This window comes from Lemur catta, chromosome 1, assembly GCF_020740605.2.
Source record: "Lemur catta isolate mLemCat1 chromosome 1, mLemCat1.pri, whole genome shotgun sequence".
NCBI lineage: Eukaryota > Metazoa > Chordata > Mammalia > Primates > Lemuridae > Lemur > Lemur catta.
Genome location: NC_059128.1, coordinates 67,135,733 through 67,156,580, shown reverse-complemented (window position 1 = coordinate 67,156,580; position 20,848 = coordinate 67,135,733). Strand labels below are relative to the sequence as shown.

At 37.3% G+C, this 20,848-nt stretch overlaps 1 protein-coding gene across 2 annotated transcripts in view; it reads right to left on the bottom strand.

Moving 5' to 3' along the window:
- Positions 1-20,848, bottom strand: part of SUPT16H (SPT16 homolog, facilitates chromatin remodeling subunit) — a 34,082-nt gene that overhangs the window by 5,292 nt on the left and 7,942 nt on the right. The window contains exons 2-22 of one of the 2 annotated variants that reach the window (XM_045526639.1): positions 17,068-17,160; positions 16,026-16,196; positions 15,189-15,341; positions 14,508-14,654; positions 13,599-13,750; positions 12,738-12,910; positions 10,944-11,034; positions 9,769-9,842; positions 9,522-9,634; positions 8,015-8,080; positions 7,808-7,903; positions 7,607-7,722; positions 7,365-7,518; positions 6,321-6,448; positions 5,690-5,825; positions 5,458-5,584; positions 5,102-5,220; positions 4,388-4,513; positions 3,944-4,056; positions 3,548-3,623; positions 2,481-2,650 (exon numbers count right to left, since the gene is read on the bottom strand). In XM_045526639.1, coding sequence (XP_045382595.1) covers positions 2,481-2,650; positions 3,548-3,623; positions 3,944-4,056; positions 4,388-4,513; positions 5,102-5,220; positions 5,458-5,584; positions 5,690-5,825; positions 6,321-6,448; positions 7,365-7,518; positions 7,607-7,722; positions 7,808-7,903; positions 8,015-8,080; positions 9,522-9,634; positions 9,769-9,842; positions 10,944-11,034; positions 12,738-12,910; positions 13,599-13,750; positions 14,508-14,654; positions 15,189-15,341; positions 16,026-16,196; positions 17,068-17,160 — 2,594 coding nt within the window. Of the gene's footprint in view, positions 1-2,480; positions 2,651-3,547; positions 3,624-3,943; positions 4,057-4,387; positions 4,514-5,101; positions 5,221-5,457; positions 5,585-5,689; positions 5,826-6,320; positions 6,449-7,364; positions 7,519-7,606; positions 7,723-7,807; positions 7,904-8,014; positions 8,081-9,521; positions 9,635-9,768; positions 9,843-10,943; positions 11,035-12,737; positions 12,911-13,598; positions 13,751-14,507; positions 14,655-15,188; positions 15,342-16,025; positions 16,197-17,067; positions 17,161-20,848 lie in introns of those variants that run through there. The other variant, XM_045526647.1, reaches the window with a different exon arrangement.

The following is a 20,848-nucleotide window of genomic DNA, read 5'->3' as shown; positions in this document are numbered from 1 at the left end:
ATTTCCAAATGTGATGAAAGCTATAAAACCACGTATCTTAGAAGCTCAATAAACACCAAGCAGAATAAACATAAAACTGTACCAAAGCACCTAATAAATTACTGAAAAACAATGAGGAACAGAAAATCTTCAATCAGCCTGAGGAAAAAAGATCACCTGTACACAGGAAAAAAGAATGACAGGAGATGTCTCATCAAAAAGTCTGCAAACCAGCAGACAATGGAGCAACCTAAGTTAAATACTCAAAGACTGTCCATTTAGAATTGCAAAAACATCTTTCTGAAATCAAAAGGAAATAAAATACTTTTCAAGAAAAAAGTTTAGAGAATTTGTCACCAGAAATCCTACATCTTAAATGCTTAAGGAGGTTTATCAGGCAGAAGGAAAATGAAAGCAGAGAAAAGCTTGCAACTATACAATGGAATGAACAGCACTGGGAATGGTATATATGTAAATAATATAAAAGACCCCCCCATAAAACCTTACAGGTAATATTAATAGTGAAAGACTGTATACTTTCCTCTCAGAACCATCTGCTCTCACAGCTTCTATTCAACATTGTCTAGACAGTGCAGTAAGGCAAGAAAAATAAAAGGCACAGAGATTATGAAGAAGTAAAACTATATTCATAGATGATACAATTGCATAAATAGGAAATAAGTAGTCAATATAAAAAATTCTACTGTATTTTTCTATACTAGAAACAAGTAATTGGAAATTGAAATTTTAAAAATGCTATTTACAATTACTTCAAAAAGTATGAAGTATTTAGGAATAAATTTAACAAAATACATACAAGATCTGTACATTATAAACTATAAAACACTGCTGAAAGAAATTGAAAAAGACCTAAAGAAATGGAGAGAGATTCCATGTTCATAGATTAGAAGATGCAATATTGTTCTGATGCTAATTCTTCCCTAATTAATGTAAGATTCAATGCAAACTACTGAAATTGCTTTAGGCTTTTTGGAGGAAATAAACAAGATGATTCTAAAATTTATATAAAATACCCAAAATAATTTTGAAAAGGAATAAAGGTACAGGACTTACACTATGTGATTTCAACATTAACTATGAAGCTATAACAATCTAAACAGTATGATACTTGTATAGTGACAGATATATACTAATGAAACAGGATACAGTCTAGAAATAGACCCTCTCTTACATGGTCAATTGGTTTTTTTGTTTTTGTTTTTTTACAAGGATGGTAGGTAATTCAATGGGGAAGGGATAATCTTTTTGATAAATGATGTCAGAATAATTGGCTATTTATATGCAAAGTATATAACTTGAACCTTATACCACAATAAGATGTAACTTGAAATGCATCACAAACATAGATATATAAGCCCCAAACCTATAAACACCAGAAAAGAAAATTTTTAAGACTTGGGATAGGCAAAATGATAGGACATGAGAAACAGAAGTACTAAATACAAAAGGAAAAGATGATCAGATTTCATCAACTTGGATAAATTTCAAAAGCATTATGCTAAGGGAAGGATGCAAGATACAAAAAATTACAGACTGTACAATTCTATTTATGTAAAATTCTAGAAAAGGCAAAATGTATGGTGTTAGAAACCAGGGATGGGATTGAGGAAGGAGACTGACTAAAAGAGGAGTATGAGGAACTTCTGGAGTAACGAAAACATTCTGTATCTTGATTGTAATGGTAGATATTAGATTGTATACATTTGTTAAAACTCATATCATATAAATTGGTACATTTTATTACATGTAAATTGTACCTCAAGAAAGCTGATTAAAAGGTCATATATATTTACACATAATATTTGAGATCTTATATCACCTATCTGCATTTTTCTTAGGAAAATCCTTACGGAAATTGTAAAATTTCTGTTTTTCTCAGCTTATTTATAAGTTTGCCACCAATTTCGTAAGAGGAGATTTACATTTATAGTCTCTTCCCCTTCCCAGATAATGAGGAAGTGTGGAAGGGCAGAGCAAACTATACTCATGGCTATGCAAGCATCACCTGTTATCCCGAGGGGTGACATCTCTCTGTTTATTGGAATTCTGGTATTTCCATATTAAAATTTTTTAACTTAAAGTATGAGTATGTGGATGTTAAAAAAAATTCCATCTCATCTTTCAGTAAAAATGGGGAACTAGTAAGAATGATGCCATCTGCTTTGTGTAAATAATTATACACCTATAAAGACATTTCATAATTATACACCTATATAGACATCTGTCAAGTAGACTCAAGAAAGATCTTAGATTTTGATTTTCCTTGCATAAGTATCCATAAACTAATGTTAGGTATTCAGTAAAAAGTGATCAGCCCCATGTCTGATGGATTCCAAATTTTCAAGTCCTGGTCTATAACTTAACCCACAGGCAGTCTCACCTTAAGTAACTTAGTAGATTTTATGTACCACAAACCACACTTGAATTCTACAACATAGGGCTCATGGAGTAAACAGGAGATTACTGGCAAATTTACTTACTTCAACCATTCCTTGATGGGGTCAAGAGAGGCTACAGGAATGGCATTGATCATTGTAACTTTCTTGCTGTAGTCCTTATAGACAATTACCATATCAAAGTTCTTCAGGTGAAACTGGACCCGCTCAAAGTGTATCAGCTCCACTTCATCCAATGTCACCACAAAAGGTGGCTGTCAGGGAGGAACTGGATCATTAGCATTTACTATTTCCCCCAAAGCACCTGTATTTTCAAATACTTTCAGGATCTAAATCACCACAGAAAGGATAACTAAGTTGTTTTTGGGGGAAAGACTGAAGCAGTACTACATTCTAAGAAGACCCAGTAAAAATATCTCTAAGATCAAAGTATTCTCACAAGGAGAATAAATTGGAGGAAGCTCACAAAGTAACTATTTAAAAGAAACTATTTACAGAAACTTAATCATTTGTTCTGGCCTGCACGGTGGTGGCTCACGCCTGTAATCCTAGCACTCTGGGAGACTGAGGCGGGAGGATCATTTGAGCTCAGGGGTTCGAGACCAGCCTAAGCAAGAGTGAGACCCTGTCTCTATTAAAAATAGAAAAAAAATTAGCTGGGTTTGGTGGCAGGCACCTATAGCCCCACTACTCAGCAGGCTGAGGCAGGAAGATCACTTGAGCCCAGGACTTTGAGGTTGCTGTGAGCTAGGCTGTTGCCACGGCACCCTAGCCTGGACAACAGAGAGAGACTCTATCAAAAAAACAAACAAGGCCGGGCGCCGTGGCTCACGCCTGTAATCCTAGCACTCTGGGAGGCCGAGGCGGGAGGATCGCTCGAGGTCAGGAGTTCGAGACCAGCCTAAGCAAGAACGAGACCCCCCAGCTACCCAGGGGGCTGAGGCAGGACTGCTTGAGCCCAGGAGTTTGAAGTTGCTGTGAGCTAGGCTCACGTCACAGCACTCTAGCCCGGGCAACAAAGTGAGACTCTGTCTAAAAAAAAAAAAGAGAAAAGAAAAGAAAAGAAAGGAAAATCACAATAATTAAGATCAAAACAACTACCTTCCTTTCTTGTCTAACAATTTTACTAAACAGAGGTAAGAAATACTGACCCATTCTGTAGCATTTACCAGTGCACTGCTAGTGGGCTGCAGGAGGCAGGTGCTCCTATAGGGAGCTCCATTAAATCTGAAAGAGAACAGAGAAGAAACTCATAAAGACTGAGCTCATCACAAGAAAAACTGCTGCTAGTACAGCAAACTCTTCCCTTTCTCCATTGCAAACATGGCTCTAGCATACTCACTGGAGATTCATCTCCAGAGGAAGCCTCAGTCTTAGCCACTCACCCAAATCCTCAAGAATTTTCAAGAAAGAGTGCATATTACAAAGATTAATAGTCATAGGAAAAAGGGATATGACATATTCAATCATTATTAAAGGAATAATAATCCATTTTTCTAAAAGGCAGAGCAGTGAAACTTCAGGCCAAAAAGAAGATGAGATGTTACCCCAAGTCCCTAAAAGGCACTTCAAATTCCAGTTCCTCCTTAGTCAGAGCCTCTACTTTCTCAATGAAATTTTTAAAGGCTGTTTTCAGTTTGTGCCTCATTTCTCGTTCCATCTGTAGAAGAAAAATATTAACTGCAGCCATCATGTTATTAATTGTACCTCCCCTCAGAAAGTCTTAAGTGCTTCTGTAGTCCTTAATTCTCACAATTATGATAACATTAAATACATACACCCCATTTAAGGCCACCACACTATTAACTATCAAGCTGTGTCTGCAACCTAACTAATCTATAAGCCATTATATTACATCATCTCAGCAAATACTTGAGTTGTTCTGCACAGATGTGAAAGTTGTTTTTTATAAAATATTATAATTCCTGGGCTCAGATTTGGACCTCATCCTACCTCACTACCCTATAAGTATAATACTAAATTTCACAGACCTGCTCAGCATAGAGGTCATCTCGGTCATGCATATGCTGATGTTTCCCCAAATCCGTGGTTATCTCTCCTACTTCTGTGTAGAACTGTACATCTGTGTGCCGCTTCTTCCCAAACATGATGGCATTCTGATTGCATAAAGCAGAGAGAACAAGATAGAAGACTTAAGATATCCAACAGACAAAAAGGAAAAATATGAGTAAACACGAAAATATAAAAATATCTGTGTCAGAAATGGCAGTGATCCAAATTTGAGCCTCCACAGCATGTATCCAAAAATAATTAACCCATGCCTGGTGTCATGATAAATAATAATGTTTGGGAATGTGAAAGAATGTACATTTTTAAAAGTACTCCTGTTCATTACAGGGACTTTGTAGACTATGCTGGTAACAAATTTTGTCTAAAGCAAAATTTTCTATTTTATTTTTTACCAGATCTAGGTCATAAGATAAAGTTTTCTATTTTAGAAACAGGAACTTGGAGAATATCTTATACATTTGCTGGTCATAACATACCACACCACACCACAGGAACACATGCTTATTAGCACCTTCTAGATGGCAGGCACTGTGGACTTCATGAACACTATTTTAATCACCTGAATGATCGTATGTGATATGTGATGTTTTTCATTACTATTTCATAGGAAAGAAGCTGAGAGAAGTCAAGTATTTTGCCCAAGAGCTCCCTGATAGTAAAGCAGAAAGGTATACCTTGAGGTGAAAGTGTAAGACAATAATCATTTCTCCATCACAGGGCTGGAACAAAGCATGCTTTATGTTATTGTACAGAATATCCACTTTGTCTCCTCGAACAGATGTGAAGCGGAAACCTGGGGAAAAGAATGAAGTGTCATTTTAGGTTAGGCCAAAAGGCACTGCATGTCTTCTGGATGACTTGAATAGGGTCAGAGGAAACACCAACAGCTATACAGAGCTTTTCTCTCCTTCTAGCCATACAGCAACGTAAGTGGATTCCTTCCAGCATTTCCTTGTCATATTATGTTATCTTGTCACTCTTACAAATGTGCGCCTGAAGACAGCCCCGGCATGTAAGAGATCATCCATACCATTGACATGGGCCTCCAGTGAGCCCTGCATCCTCTTTTGGGCAATGTTTGGGCGAATGTACAGATCTTTCAGTTTGGGATTACTCCGGTTGAGATTAATCACCAATGAGTCTTGTTTCACAATGCCCTAAGCAAAAAGAAAATGAATGTGAATCCTCATACACCCTTACGTGTCACAACAAAACACATACATCCTTTTGCGCAAAGGTGCTCTATCTGTGTTCAGGCTCACCTCCTTCTCTTTCTCTTCTGCTTCTCGAGTCTTATAACGTTTCTGTACTTCTTTTATAATTCGGAAAGCATTCTGAAGGTTCAAGGCTGGTACTGTCTGTTCTCCAGGTGCCTTCATATTTGACGCTCGGTATGTACTATAGAAACAGGAAAGCACTTAAAGAAGTTTCTTTACCAGGCCAGGTCACCTATACCTATTACTGTATTTTATAACTGGCATAATATCTCTTAAGAGAAAAATGTACCAGTGAATGGTGATGAATGTCTAGAAAGCCAAAAAATCTCCCTTTCTTCTCTCTTAAATGGAGAATGTTATAAACGGCTAAAACATTGGGGTGAGAGAAATCATATTTTCATTTTTCAAATTTGGAATAACATCCCTAAATTATCCCATTCCATACCACGAAGGAATAGAAAATGCAGTAAGCATAAAATATTTCGAGGATTCTAAATTAGGGTCAATCCTCAAAATAATACAAAGTCAGTGAGGTGATCTTATCTTAAACAACTGCCACTGAGGAAGGCTTTGCCATTTACTAGGTAGGGGAGAACATGGCACAGAGAATCAAATGTTTCTGAGTACTATGCCACCCAGCAGGGATTTGGGGATGGTTGTTTTCCTGGGGACTCACATTTCCTTGACAAAAGTTGCTTCAGGGTTAGGAAAGATGTTGCCCTCATTCCTCCCCAGAGCACTGCCTGGGCAATAGAAGTTGATTCGCAAGTAAGTATAATCTCCTTCCACAGACATACTTATATTCTGTTGAAAGAAAGGAAGAACATAAAAAAACAAAACAATACCCTTCCCCCCAAATACCAGGTTTCTTTCCTAGATAAAGATTAGTAGTTATTGGAGAAGCTAAAATTAAGTTAGGAATCACCAGTTGACTGTTCTCAAGAGTTTAACCAGTAAATCTCAATCTAACTCGTAAACACATACACATAAACACACACACACACCCACCCACCACACAGAAACCGTGCATGCACAAGTTTTTTAAAAAATATATAACCAAATGTGTTTCCCAAAAGAATCACTGAAGGCTGGGTGCAGTGGCTCACGCCTGTAATCCTAGTATTCTGGGAGGCCGAGGCAGGAGGATCATTCAAGGTCAGGAGTTCAAGACAAGCCTGAGCAAGAGCGAGACCCCATCTCTACTAAAAATAGAAAGAAATTAGCTGGGCAACTAAAAATATACAGAAAAAATTAGCCGGGCATGGTGGCGCATGCCTGTAGTCCCAGCTATTTGGGAGGCTGAGGCAAAAGGATTGCTTAAGCCCAGGAGTTTGAGGTTGCTGTGAGCTAGGCTGATGCCACGGCACTCTAGCCCAGGCAACAGAGCAAGACTCTGTCTCAAAAAAAAAAAAAAATAAAAAGAATCGCTGAATTCTAAAAGTACCTTGAGTCACGCACACAACTGCAAGTTAAACAATGCTTAAAAACTTTAAGGGAAGATAGGCAAATTATGTTTCTAGGCTAGTTTAGCTTTCTAGAAAGTGAAAAGTGGAAGCAGAATGGTAGCAAGGGATAAGGGAGAAAGGGAAATCATAAAGTAAGAGGGACAGAGTCTGAAGTAGCAGAGTGGGAGAGATGAGGTAGCCAGATTATTTATGTAAGCACAATTAATATTTTAGGAAATTGTATGGATGAAACGTGATGCAATGAATGTTGGTACCTTGATTGTGGCAATATGAAAAGGCGTCGCAATGCCAAACACAGGCATTATTACAGTCTCATATTTTTTATCAATATAGATCTTCATTTCCCGAATATGTGGTTCTTTAGGCATCAGAGATGGGTTTTTATAGGATACGTTAGATTTGCGAGCTCTGGAGTGGGATAAAAAAAAAAAATTGAGAAATTTCTGCAGTCACACATAATCCTAAGACAATCTTACTGCTCAATGTAAACTCTTACTTCTGAATCTGCTGTTCTCCCTTCTGCTCAGTCAATCGCCTCTTTGCTTCCTCGTTGAGTTGAGCTGCCAGTTCCTTCTGATGTGCTCTTCGCTTCTCTTCTGCAGTCATCTCATTCTAGTGAATAGAAAACCCAAGTTATCAGAACATGTAAATCACACAACAGCTAAGAGATCAGTGTAATTTAAAACAGTAAACTCACTCGTGTTCTTTCTGTAAGTAATGCTGCCCGAGAACCTCTTCCCAAAAGGTCCTCTGCCTCATCTTTCTCCTCTTCCTCTTCTTCCTCATCTTCATTCTGTGTGAAAGAGTCATAGTAAGAAAAATCATTTTAACTGTTTTTAGCCAATATGGTTAAATTTCTTCACTACACTGTACTTTCTATACTACTCATTTATCTTCTTCCTACCTTCAGAAAAATCCCCACATTCTTCACTTTCTTCTTCACAGAAGTGAGAACAGTGGCTGGGCCATCCTAAAATAAAAAAGAATTCAGACATTTAATTTAAAAGAAGCACTTTCACTTTCTAACTTAGTAAAAAGTTGGGCAATCCTTTGAATCTTCTGTATACTAAAATCTTGGGCAATTAATATAATTTTTATCCTTGCAACCTCTCATCAAGAGCTATAATTTAGAAGGCATACATTGGGGTAATGGTTAAGAACACAGGCTTGATTTGAGGCCTGGCACACTTTCTATCTCTGTGGCATTTGGCAAGTTACTTAAACTTCTCTGTGCCTTCAGTTTCTTTACCTGTATATGGAGATAATAAGAGTGTCACCTTCACAGGTTACTGTAAGGATTCAATGAGTTAATGCATAAAAGAATTTAGCTTATAATAAAAACACTGAAATATTTGCTATTATTATTAAAAATCAGTTCTTGCTAAGTGAAAGAAGTCAATCAAAAAACACCACATATTGTATGAATGAATTTATATAAACAGTGGTGGAGGTGGGGAGGATGGGGTGGAGGTGGGGAGGATGGAGAGTGACTGCTAATGGGTTCAAGGTTTTTTTTTTTTTTTGAGACAGAGTCTCACTCTCTTGCCTGGGCTAGAGTGCTGTGGCGTCAGCCTAGCTCACAGCAACCTCAAACTCCTGGGCCAAAGCAATCCTACTGCCTCAGGCTCCCTGAGACCACACGCATATGCCACCATGCCTGGCTAATTTTTTCTGTATATTTTTAGTTGTCCAGCTAATTTCTATTTTTTTTTTTTTTTTGAGGCAGAGTCGTGCTCTGTCACCTGGGCTAGAGTGCTGTGATGTCAGCCTAGCTCACAGCAACCTCAAACTCCTGGGCTCAAGCAATCCTTCTGCCTCAACCTCCCGAGTAGCTGGGACTACAGGCATGCGCCACCATGCCCGGCTAATTTTTTCTATGTATTTTTAGTTGTCCATATAATTTCTTTCTATTTTTTAGTAGAGATGGGGTCTCGCTCTGGCTCAGGCTGGTCTCAAACTCCTGAGCTCAAATGATCTGCTCGCCTTGTCCTCCCAGAGTGCTAAGATTACAGGCGTGAGCCACCGCGCCCGGCCGGGTTGAAGGTTTATTTCTGAAGGTTGCACAACTACAAGTATACTAAAAATTACTAAATTGTACATTTTAAGAGGGTAAATTGTATATTAATTATAGCTCAATAAAGCTATCATAAAAAAGGCAGTTCCATTACTGGAATTAGTTCCTGATATTATCATTATTAAGGTTCAAGCTACAACATGATAACCAGCTTTGTTTAAATCATTCCCTGTACCTGGGCTATATACAATCTCTACTCCTAGCTGTATTAGGTCAGGTTGTCACATGGATCTATTCCCTCAGCCAGCATTTAACAACGACAAGAAAAAATCATAAGGTCCAAAATGTGCCTCAAAATTCAGTTCAGGAACACTCAGGTTTACAAGGCAATACACACCTCATCCACAAGCACTGTGTCACCAATGAATAGGGCATAGGTTTTCTCTTCTGGTTTTTTCCCTTCTTTGTTAGTCAGATCTGAGAACCCCAAATTGATGCTGAAAACCATCCCTGAAACAGCAAAACGGGAATCAGTCTGTGGCTGTGAAAGGATGGAGGTATGTAAGATTTATAAAGAAAATGAGATAAGGCTAATGGTAATTACTCAAAAAAGTATTATCCTACTGCATGCATGTAAAACTTACCTTTCTTCAGTTTGTATTGATTTTTACTATTGATTACTAGAGAGCCTTCTCGGAATTCAATTCCCATCCCAAATCTGAAAAGAAACAGAAACATCAGCAACAGGCTGAAAGATCTCTAACATGGACAAAGTATAAAATATTCATTTCAATTTTCAAGGTAACACAGGCAAACATGTTGAAGTGATTTATCCCTGCTGACAAGTCAGTTAAGAAGAGGATTCAAAGATAGTCTTAGGCTTCTCAACTTTGTATAATCCTACAATGAAAAATAATTTCCTAATTAAGTATCTCGTGTAACATTTATTATGTCAAGCCTTCTTAATTTTAGCTTATTTACCCACATTTAAATTTTAATCTACCACAAAATCCAGTTAGGAGTGTTCCCATAAACAACTTAGCAGAGACTGTTAAGGGGTACATTAGCAAGACAATAATAACTAGATTAAGAGAAGCAATTTTAAGCAGAATGTTAGTAACTAGATTTATAAGACATAGTATAGGTCAATGTATTTCGTCTTGTGCAAAGAAGTCCAGAAAGAAACTCTATAACCCAGACGAGCTTTCATCTAAAGAGATAGCTAGAGTTTTGTTTGCCAAAATGTCCTTTGTTCTGTGATATGTTATTACGTATTTCTAGGTGTTCAGTGGCAAATACATTTGAGAAACACTGGATTAAATAATTAAAAAAATGCTTAGAATGCTAGGACATCTCAGAATACTTAATTTACAAATGTGAACACAGAGAGGAAATACAGTATGCAGTATCTCCTAATATTTGTAATTTGATCCTGGAACACCTAGTGGCTAGAACACTACTTTTTTTGGGAGACGGAGTGCTTGGGGTAGAGTGCACTGGCACCATCATAGCTCACTGCAACCTCAAACTCCTGGCCTCAAGCAATCTTCCTGCCTCAGTCTCCCAAAGTGCTAGTATTACAGGTGTGAGCTATCACACCCAGCCATGAAGTACTACACTGGTCTAGAAAAATCTCCATCCTGTGTACCTAGGAGGAGAACTTAAATCCATCTCACTTTCTCTGATAACAGCATGTGTTTGGCACACAGTTAAGGGTGACAGTCCATGATGTTAGTTGAATCAGTCAATTGGTCTAAGAATGTAGACTGACCAAGGAGTCATGAAAATTGACTGAGTGACAATACACATCACAGCATACCCTAGGTTTTTGGTAATTTTGTTTAACAGCTCTGGCTTCTGCTTTTTGACCACGTCCATGACAGCATTATACACGTCACATATCTTCACACCTAATAACAAGACAGAAAGGAAACAAGAAAGTATTTTTCAAGATAAAAAACAAAAATATTTTTTAATCAAATTTTTGTTCACCTATTAACTCCCCTAAGGCAGTGTTTCCTGAAGCATGAAATAAGTAATGCAGAGTGTCAGGGGTGATAGGGACTAGAAATTTGTATTTTTAAAAATAGGCCAGGCGCAGTGGCTCATGCCTGTAATCCTAGCACTCTGGGAGGCCGAGGCGGGAGGATCGCTTGAGGTCAGGAGTTCAAGACCAGCCTGAGCAAGAGTGAGACCTCGTCTCTACTAAAAAAATAGAAAGAAATTAACCGGACAACTAAAAATATATAGAAAAAGTTAGCCGGGCATGGGGGCGCATGCCTGTGGTCCCAGCTACTCGGGAGCCTGAGGCAGTAGGATTGCTTGAGCCCAGGAGTTTGAGGTTGTTGTGAGCTAGGCTGCTGCCACAGCACTCTAGCCCAGGCAAGAGAGTGAGACTCTGTCTCAAGGAAAAAAAAAAAAAAAAAAGTTTACTCATTCTTAATTATACTGTTTGAGAATCAGTGATCCAGGGGGACTGTGGAACCCCAGTTGGTCTAAGTGAAATACTTTAAGAGTTGATAAATGGTATCACATTAAAGTTATTTATTTTTTATAGAGATAGGGTCTTGCTCTGTTGTTCAGGCTGGAGTACAGTGGTGCAATCATAGTTTGCTGCAGCCTTGAACTTCTGGGCTCAGGTGATCCCCCGCTTCAGCTTCCTTAGTAGCTGGGACTACAGACACATACCACCACGTCTGACTCATTTCTTAAAATTTTCTTTGTAGAGATGGGGTCTTGAACCCCTATCCTCAAGTGATCTCCTGCCTCAGCCTCCCAAAAGTGCTGGGATTACAGGTGTAAGCCACCACACCAGTCACATTAAAGTTACTAAACATTTTGAAAAACAGGCCCTTGTGGTGGGCCTGTTCCTTTCACTGCTAAATGGGTGAATTACTTTTAGAAGGATTCTGGCCTTCACTTTTCAGGATCTAGGCTATGAATGGATATGTCAAGCCAGAGTAGTCTGGATAGGGTGGCCTCAGGGGACTCTTTATCCTCAGTGAACTATCTATGGCTGATTCCCAGTAGGATTTCTTAAGACTGACTTAGAGATACTGTGGAGGAATGGTGCCCAGAGCTCTGGGTAATATGGGTGGGCTTACATAATAGTTTAAAGAGGGTAAGTATAAAGTTCCACTGAGCCAACTAAGAGTGTAGACTCCAAGGCACAAGAGGAGTCAAGCACTCTGTTGTCTTTTCAGATAATTATATGCTTTCTTAGCAGGGTTGTTACTAGTTCTATTCTCACACTAAGGTTCTTAGTATCCCTGGTATCCATTCTATGCTGGATTAACATCATACATTCTGTTGGTAGAGATACTAGTTCTCAGAACTTTCTAAACTAAGAAAGAGTAGTATGGCCAAGGTATTAATAGTTTATGAAGATCTGGAATTAAAAGCCTAACAAGTCAGAGAGGTTTCTGCAAACATCAATGTAAATCACAATGACCACTCATACCTGAAAGAAAAGCAGATTTAAGACCTACATGCTAGGATTCAAGGTTAGTAAATCTTACTCTCTTTTTAATATGAGCACCTCAGGAATATAAATTCACATAAATGCTAATGACATTTTTTTTACATGATTTCCAAACCTTCTAAGACACCTCACCATGTCTTAATTCCTTTAGCAGCTCCTCTTGAAGCTGGAGTAAAAAGTTGTAATTTTCTTGAACTTCCTGAGAAGGGTCAACCATCAAGGTGCGAACAAGGTTGGAGCAGTAAGATTTGAAGCGAATACCCATGGCACAAGTGATGGCCCCAAAATGCATATGATTCTTGTCACTAGAGACCAAAAAAAGAAAGCATTTTATTACCAAAACTACCAAAGTCCATGGTATTACTGGCACCCAATATCTGTAATCATTACTTTCCCCTACTATACCCCAAAGCTGTGGCTGAATAAGGACCTAAACTTTTTTTTTTTTTTTTAAACAAAGCAGTTTATAAAGGCTCTGGAGTAAAAACTAATAACTAAAACTTTCAGGCTAAAAATTCAGTTAGAAGCTGAGTACTATATTCTAAAAATACAAAGGAGATACTGTATTAAATTCATTATAGTCTAACAGCATAGCTGTGAGCAGTCAGTTATCCACTAATACTCTATGAATTATGTGGTATAATTAGCCTCTTCAGACTCACCAGGAAGAACTGCAGTCTTTACAATATTTTTTAAAATTAGAAGAGGAATTACATTATGGTACAGCTAATAACATTTACATTTTTTTTAGCATGTTTTACATTTTTCTAGCATTTTCAAGAATTTTGAAAAATGCTTACAATCAGAGGCTAAAGAAATGAATAATTATGTGAAATAAAACAGAAATATGCACAGAATAAGACAAGAAAATATGGAAGGCAGACTACTGGTTATTCTGTCTACTACTTTTCAGAATTCTGGAATGAGTCAAAGAAAATACGGGCTAAAAGTTAAAGTGCTCTCATTGCTATATTTTGAAGTTCTCATACTTACCTCACCACACTGAACTTGAGATTATAGTTGCCACCACTCTGAATGATAGGAGGATAACACATTTCCACAGTAGAAGGGTCTGCCCCAGCCAGGTACTTTTTCTCTTCAATGGCCTTTTCCACAGACTCAGCCAGTTTGCTGTGTCGAACTTTCTGTAAGAGTACCCACAAAATAACACTTATTAGAGGGTGGCAAAGAGGAGTATTTGGATGTTATCATTTGAAAACAACACATATCTTGATATCATACAGGATGACATAAAAGACAAAAGTCTTATGAAATGATTTATGTGCCAGATAACATATTGGCATACATGCAAAGCAAATTTGGAGAACAAAATGTGGGATTCAAAGCTATTCCAAGGATTCTCAAGTAAAATAAGGAGTAACCTCAAGAAATCATACTGCAAATTTACAGTTATTTTGAAAGAGATGACAGTTACCACCAACTAAGTGTCAAAGGAAGCTGGACATACACCCCAAAATCTGCAGGGTAGGGATTTATTATTGCTTCATTAAAACAGTAAACAGAAGACTGGGACAGGGCATGGTGGCTCACGCCTGTAATCCTAGCACTCTGGGGAAGCCGAGGCGGGAGGACTGGTTGAGCTCAGGAGTTTGAGACCAGCCTCAGCAAGAGTGATATCTTGACTCTAAAAGAAAAAAAGAGCCTTAGCAACATAGCGAGACTCTGTTTCTACAAAATACGAAAAAAAATTAGCTGGGTGTGGTGGCAAGTGCCTGTGCTCCCAGCTACTTGGGAGGCTGAGGCAGGAGGATCACTTGACCCTAGGAGTTTGAAGTTGCAGTGAGCTATGATGACACTACTGCACTGGCTACAGAGTAAGACCCTGTCTCAAAAACAAAAAAACACAAAAAACAGTAAGAAGACCATTCCCTCTCCATTTACCTCATCTGCATCAACTATTTCCATTACTCTTTCCTTGAAGAATTTGTTGAAGACCTCAGAGGTGATGCTGGCTGCTTTCTTCATTAGGTTCAGCTCCCCATCCTCCTTTACAGCGATGGTATATGCCACAACGGCACTGATGTCTATCTGCAGTCAAAGCAGTAAGTTTCTAACATGCAAATACAGAACTGCTAGAGAAATATATCTCTCCCAATTTGAATATTATCAGTGATAATACTTGGTAGCAAACCATTTATCAGTAGTTTGCAAAATATTCAAACATTCTCTTCTTGAATAAATATTTGAAATAGATCTTTGCAAGGCCATCATGTGTGTTCTAAAAGGTACTAAGCTATTACTTAAAACATAAAGGTCCCTCTCTAGAGGTTTTTGTAAAGGCTGATAAAGGAAGACAGACGTGAAGGCAGGGAGGAAAGAAAATAAAAATATTTTTTGGACAACAGATTTTCTCAGTTTCTGACTCTAAATTGGAAGGTCTATCTCCTATATGTCCCATTTCCTGACTGAAAAGTCAAAACTGGCACACTGCTCAGCCAAAGGAGATGAAAATGTGAACAAATACACAGTTTTCTCAAAACAAATGTCCTATACTATTATGGAAGCCCACCACACTTCTGTCTTCTCAACTCTCAATTTGCTGCTTTCTAGTAGTATTCTTACTTTGTCAAAGCCCTCTTTGTTGAGGCAGTCGTTCCAGCTCTTCATGAACTCTCCAGGGAATTTGTCTTTGCTGAACACACCAATCTTCTTGCCATTCTTGCTTTCTTTAATGGCTTCAATCATTTTGTCAAAGCTGCTCTTATTACTTTCATTCTATCAGTGCCACAGGTAAGAAAAGGGGTCTGTTAATCACTTTTAAAATCAGACATATATGTTCTACTAGTAACAGGCAAAAAGGAATATTCTAAACTATGGAAGGAATAAATTTTCCCGCCATCTCCACCTACCTCTTTAGGGTAAATTGCAACATACCAAAACTTAGCACAAAATTTCTTTTCCATATTTTTATATAATTAAGTGAAAGTGCCATAAGTTGACAAAGCTATTCTTTTTCTTCAAGAACAGCTAAGAAACTCAAACACATAGGTCAACAATATTCTGATAAAAAAATTCTTATTTTGGGCGGGCAGTATCACAAAAAAGATCACATTTGATCAAAACTAGAAAGAAGATATGTCTAAGTTTCCATAAGGATATTTAAGGTTATTTGCTCTAATTAAGGTACTCAGGTGAAAACAAACCAAACGTCTTCCAGAATGGACAGATAAAGTTAGTATCCACCAGAATTTTATAGCCCATTTGTTCTGCTGCAGAACTGATAAAGTTATTGAATTCTTTTCTTCCCAACTAACAATGAAGATGTGACAGACTATGTAATTTCAACTACAGTCAAGTACAACTTTCCCCTTGCATTCTTTTAAATTCCTATAAGGCATTTTTGTTCATCATTTTTAAACATTCTTTCACATTTATCACACATTCTTTATTAATACTGACCTTTTCTCGTATCAGCAGTGTGATAGCAGGGGCTCCATTAGCATTCTCATTTCCCTTAGTGTTGGCAATCTGCTTCAGGAACTCTACTTTTTTCTTGCTAGCCATAAAAATGATTTTGTCATCACAGAAGACCATGATAGTATCAGTTAGTTCGTAACCAAAAAGCCATGTCTATGGGAAAAGACAAGAATAACAACAGTATTTACAGATTAAAAAAATTAATGGACTCATATAGAAATATTTATAGATAAAATAAGACATCTGAGATTAACTTCAAAATAATGTGGGGTGGGAGAGCCTTGATGTGGATATAAATGAAATGAAATCTACCAGTTGACAATTTGTTAGAATAAGATAATGGGTACATGGGGGTTGAATGTATTAATATTATTTTATCTACTTTTATATGCCTGAACTATTCTATAATAAAAACCATCAAATCAGACAGAGTAATAACCTCAGGGAACTGTGCATTCTACCTCTACAAAGATTGCTAATGGCCCACCAATTATTCATTTCTCTCTTCTGTCAAAGACTTTGGATTTTTAGCTGGGCATACAACCAAACATGAAAACTCTATTTCCCATCCTTTCTCACAGCTAAGTAGGACCAACAAGTCATAAGTGGAAGTATTGCATAGGACTTTAAACAAGTTTTCTTAAAAATAGACGGAGGTCTCGGCTTGGAATGCAAATGAAACAGCTGGAGTTCCAGCAGCCATTTTGCACCATGCAGAAAGCCTGGGTCCTTGAAGACTATACATAAGAAAAATATATTTGTTTAACCCACTGTTATTTAGGTTCTTCTGCTATATGCAGTTAAATCCATATTGATTGATACATTTTCCTTATGTCTTAAATCAGTGCTAAATCCAACCAAACTTTATGTGATGATGGAAATATTCTCCTGCCAGTAGCCACTACTGAGTACCTTAAACACAGGAGGTGGGACTGAGGAACTGAATTGTTAATGGGGCTACCATACTGAACAGTGCAGACGATTCAATGACTCTAAGGGCTAAAAAGTCCTGCAACCCTCTCACCTGTAAGGCAGTTGATTTGGCATAAACAATTTCTTCATCAACACCCACTGATACAACAATGGCATCAACGTTGGCATATTCATCTTCTCCTTTCTGAAAAGAGTGGGTAATTTAGTCACTTTCTTTTCACACTAGCAAAATAGGAATAGACTTCAGTATTTACCCAGGGTATGTATAATTTTTTCCTAGTAGAAATTCCAAGCTGAAGGTACACACCTGCTTGGCAACCTCCCAGCTATTAGTTCTCTTTATTTTTTAAACAGCTCTATTGAGATAGAATGAACATACAATTCACCCATTTAAAGTATACAATGTAACGGTTTTTAGTATATTCAGAATTAAGCAATCATCACCACAATCTAATTTTGGAACATTTTCCTCTCCCAAAAGAAACTCTGTACTCGGCAATCATTTTCCATCTATCCCTGCCTGCTCCCCAGCCCTAGACAATTGCTAATCTAATTTCTGTCTCTATGGATTGTCTATTCTGGACAATTCACATAAATGGAATCATAAAATGTAGCCTTTCTCTCTGGCTTATTTCACTTATTTTACTATGTTTCCAAGGTTCATCTGTGTTGTTACATGTATCAATACTACATGTTCTTTATTGCTGAGTATTTCATATACCACATTTTATCTATTCATCAGCTGCTGGACACTCAGGTTTCCACTTTTTTTAATGAATAATACTGCCATGAACATTTGTGTTCAAATTTTTGTGTGGACATCTGTCTCTTGGGTATATGCCTAAGAGAGCAACTGCTGGGTCAGATGGTAACTCTGCTTAACTTTTGGAGAAATCACCAGGTTGTTTTCTGAAGCGACTGCACCATTTTACATTCCTAACAAGACTCTATGAGGGCTCCAATTTTTCTACAAGCTGCCCAGCATTTGTTATTATCTTTCTTTTTGTTTATAGCCATCTAATGGATGTAAATTAGTATCTCACCATAGTTTTGATTTGCATTTCCCTTATGGCTAACAATACTGAGCATCATCTCATGAGATTACTGATAATTTTTACACCTTTTTAGAGAAATGATCCTCTGCCCATTTTGTAATCAAGCTATTGCTTTATTATTCAGTTGTAAGAGTTTTTGTATTCTAGATACAAGTCCATTATCATATATGATTTGCAAATATTTTCTCCCATTCTGTACATTGTCTTTTCATTTCCTTGATAGCGTCCATTGAAGCACAAAAGTTTCTAATTTTGAAGAAGCCCAATTTATCTATTAATATGGTCTTGTGCCTTTGGTACCATATCTAAGGTTTAGCCTAGCCCAAGGTCACAAAGATTTATTCTTCTACTTTGACAAGAGCTTCATAGTTTTAGCTCTTACATTTAGATGTATGACTCATTTTAAGTTAATTTTTGTGTATGGTATGAGGGCCAGCCCAACTTCATTCTTTTACATGTGGATATCCAGTTGTCTCAGCATCATTTGTTGAAAAGACAATTCTTTCCTCATTGAATTATCTTGACACCCTTGTCAAAAATCAAATGACTATAAATGGGAGGGTTTATCTCTGAAATCAATTCTATTCCAGAATAATCTACATGTCTATTCTTATGCAAGCACCATGGTGTTTTGATTATTGCAGCTTTGTATTAAGTTTTGAAATCAAGTAAGTCTTCCAACCGTTAGCTACTCTTGAATAGCTCTATAAAGCCAGAAGACTGGTAATTCTGGCCTATAATTCTGGCTTCCCCTCTGAAGTTAGGATAAACACCTACATAGGACTCTCCCACATTTTATGGTTTCCGGTTGCTAATAAGATACAAATATGACAGCAACTGAAGGTTGTGTTGTATTCTCACCCACAACAAATTATACATGCAAAGTTACTGTATAGAAACTGTATGCACTCCACCATTGATTTTTGGTGAGAAATGTTTGCCTTCAGGTTGGTAAAAAGTCTTATCATTAGCTCTCACTGATGATGCAAAAATAACAGTAGTTAAAACTGCTAGTTACTTGCTATAAATCAACGCAGTGGCATCAAACTGTACTTCTTCACTACCACACACTTGTAGGGAAAAAAAGTTTAAGAATGCCCTTGATGTAGTAAAAATGATTAATATTACAGAATCTCAGCCCTTGAGTATGTCTTTTCAATATTTTATGTAAAGAAATAAGAAGTAGACACAAAATACTTCTGTGTACACACTGAGTATTAAATATGATGACTGTCTCAAGGACAAACACTTGTACAAGTATTTGAGTAGCAAGCTAAACTAGCCATTTGAGCAAACTTGGATATCTGGCATACATTTCCATCAGTAAGGAATGATGCAAACCTGTCACACCAAGGAAAATAATTGATGTGTTGTCAAAAATAATATTTGAGCTTTTGGGCAAAAAATTAAAATTCTGAAAAACATCTACCACTGTGAATGCACTAGCTTCTGTACCTATGTAAGACTTTTCTGCTGAGATCAGTGGTGATGTTAACATATGTAACTCTTCAGTATTGTACAATGAAATGTTTCAACATTTGGAAGATCTGTACAACTGAGAGGACTAATATTTTCCAAATATGCAATATATAATGTTACAAAATCATGGGTAAAAGACCAAAGACAAGACAGACCAACAACTTAAAAATGAAGTTTACTGCTATGGTTTCAGATTTCACATTAAACTAACTTTTAAGATATTACTATTTGAAGTTTCAGTGTAGTAACAAAGAATATCCATAATTATCTGAAAAGGTTATTAAGTTATCCTCCCTTTTCCAGTTTCATTTATGTATGAGGCCAGATTTTCTCTATATACTTGACACAATCTGGACAAAGGCTCTTTGGGGTCCCGAAAACTTTAAGAATGTAAAGCTGTCACGTTATCAAAACATTTCAGAACTAGGCATGATGTCGTGGCTCACACCTGTAATCCTAGCACTCTAGGAGGCCAAGACAGGAAGACTGCCTGAGCTGAGGAGTGCAAGACCGTCTTAGCAAGAGTGAGACCCCATCTCTACTAAAAATAGAAAAATTAGCCGGGCATGGTGGCAAGTGCCTGTAGTTCCAGCTACTCCGGAGGCTGAGGCAGGAGGATCATTTGAGCCCAGGAGTTTAAGGTTAAAGGGAGCTATGATGATACCACTGCACTCTACTCAGGGCAACCAAGTGAGACTCTGTCTCAAAAAAAGTTTCTGAACCACTATGCTAAAATTCCTGTGACAAATTTAAATTAACACTGTGACTGACACCAAATAGTCTCTCCTTCGCAAATTTTTGTTAAACACACCTCAAGTCTTTAGTTAACACGGGAATTTTTTATTATCTGTAATCATCACAATAAAACTGATGCACAGTATGCATCCCCATATTCAAAACTTCACTATTGAGACTTGGCATCCTCAAAATTCTCACACAAATACGTAGGCAGTCCTACACTAGTAATAATGATTTAGGCTTTTTTAAAATAAAAAAATGGGGCTGAAAGTAAAACACAATTAAAATACATTGTTAGTTTAAAATACATTTATTTTTTCATTAGGATATTAGTTTGAAATAATAAATAAAGTTATTATTTTTCTACCATCTCTATGTCTTTTAGTTAACAAATCAGGTAAGAGTACCTTTATTAGGGTCCTAAAGATAAAACTGGATTTCTTTGCAAGGTTTCTGATTTTTAGCTGTCAGGAGACTTAGGGTCACCTGACAATCTTTCCAGGTAGGATGTTAGTACTGGGACTTCTTAAATTTACTGGAAATTTCTTTCAGCAACTACAAGCAATAGGTATCAAGTTGTCAGTCTGTCTTCCGTATTTA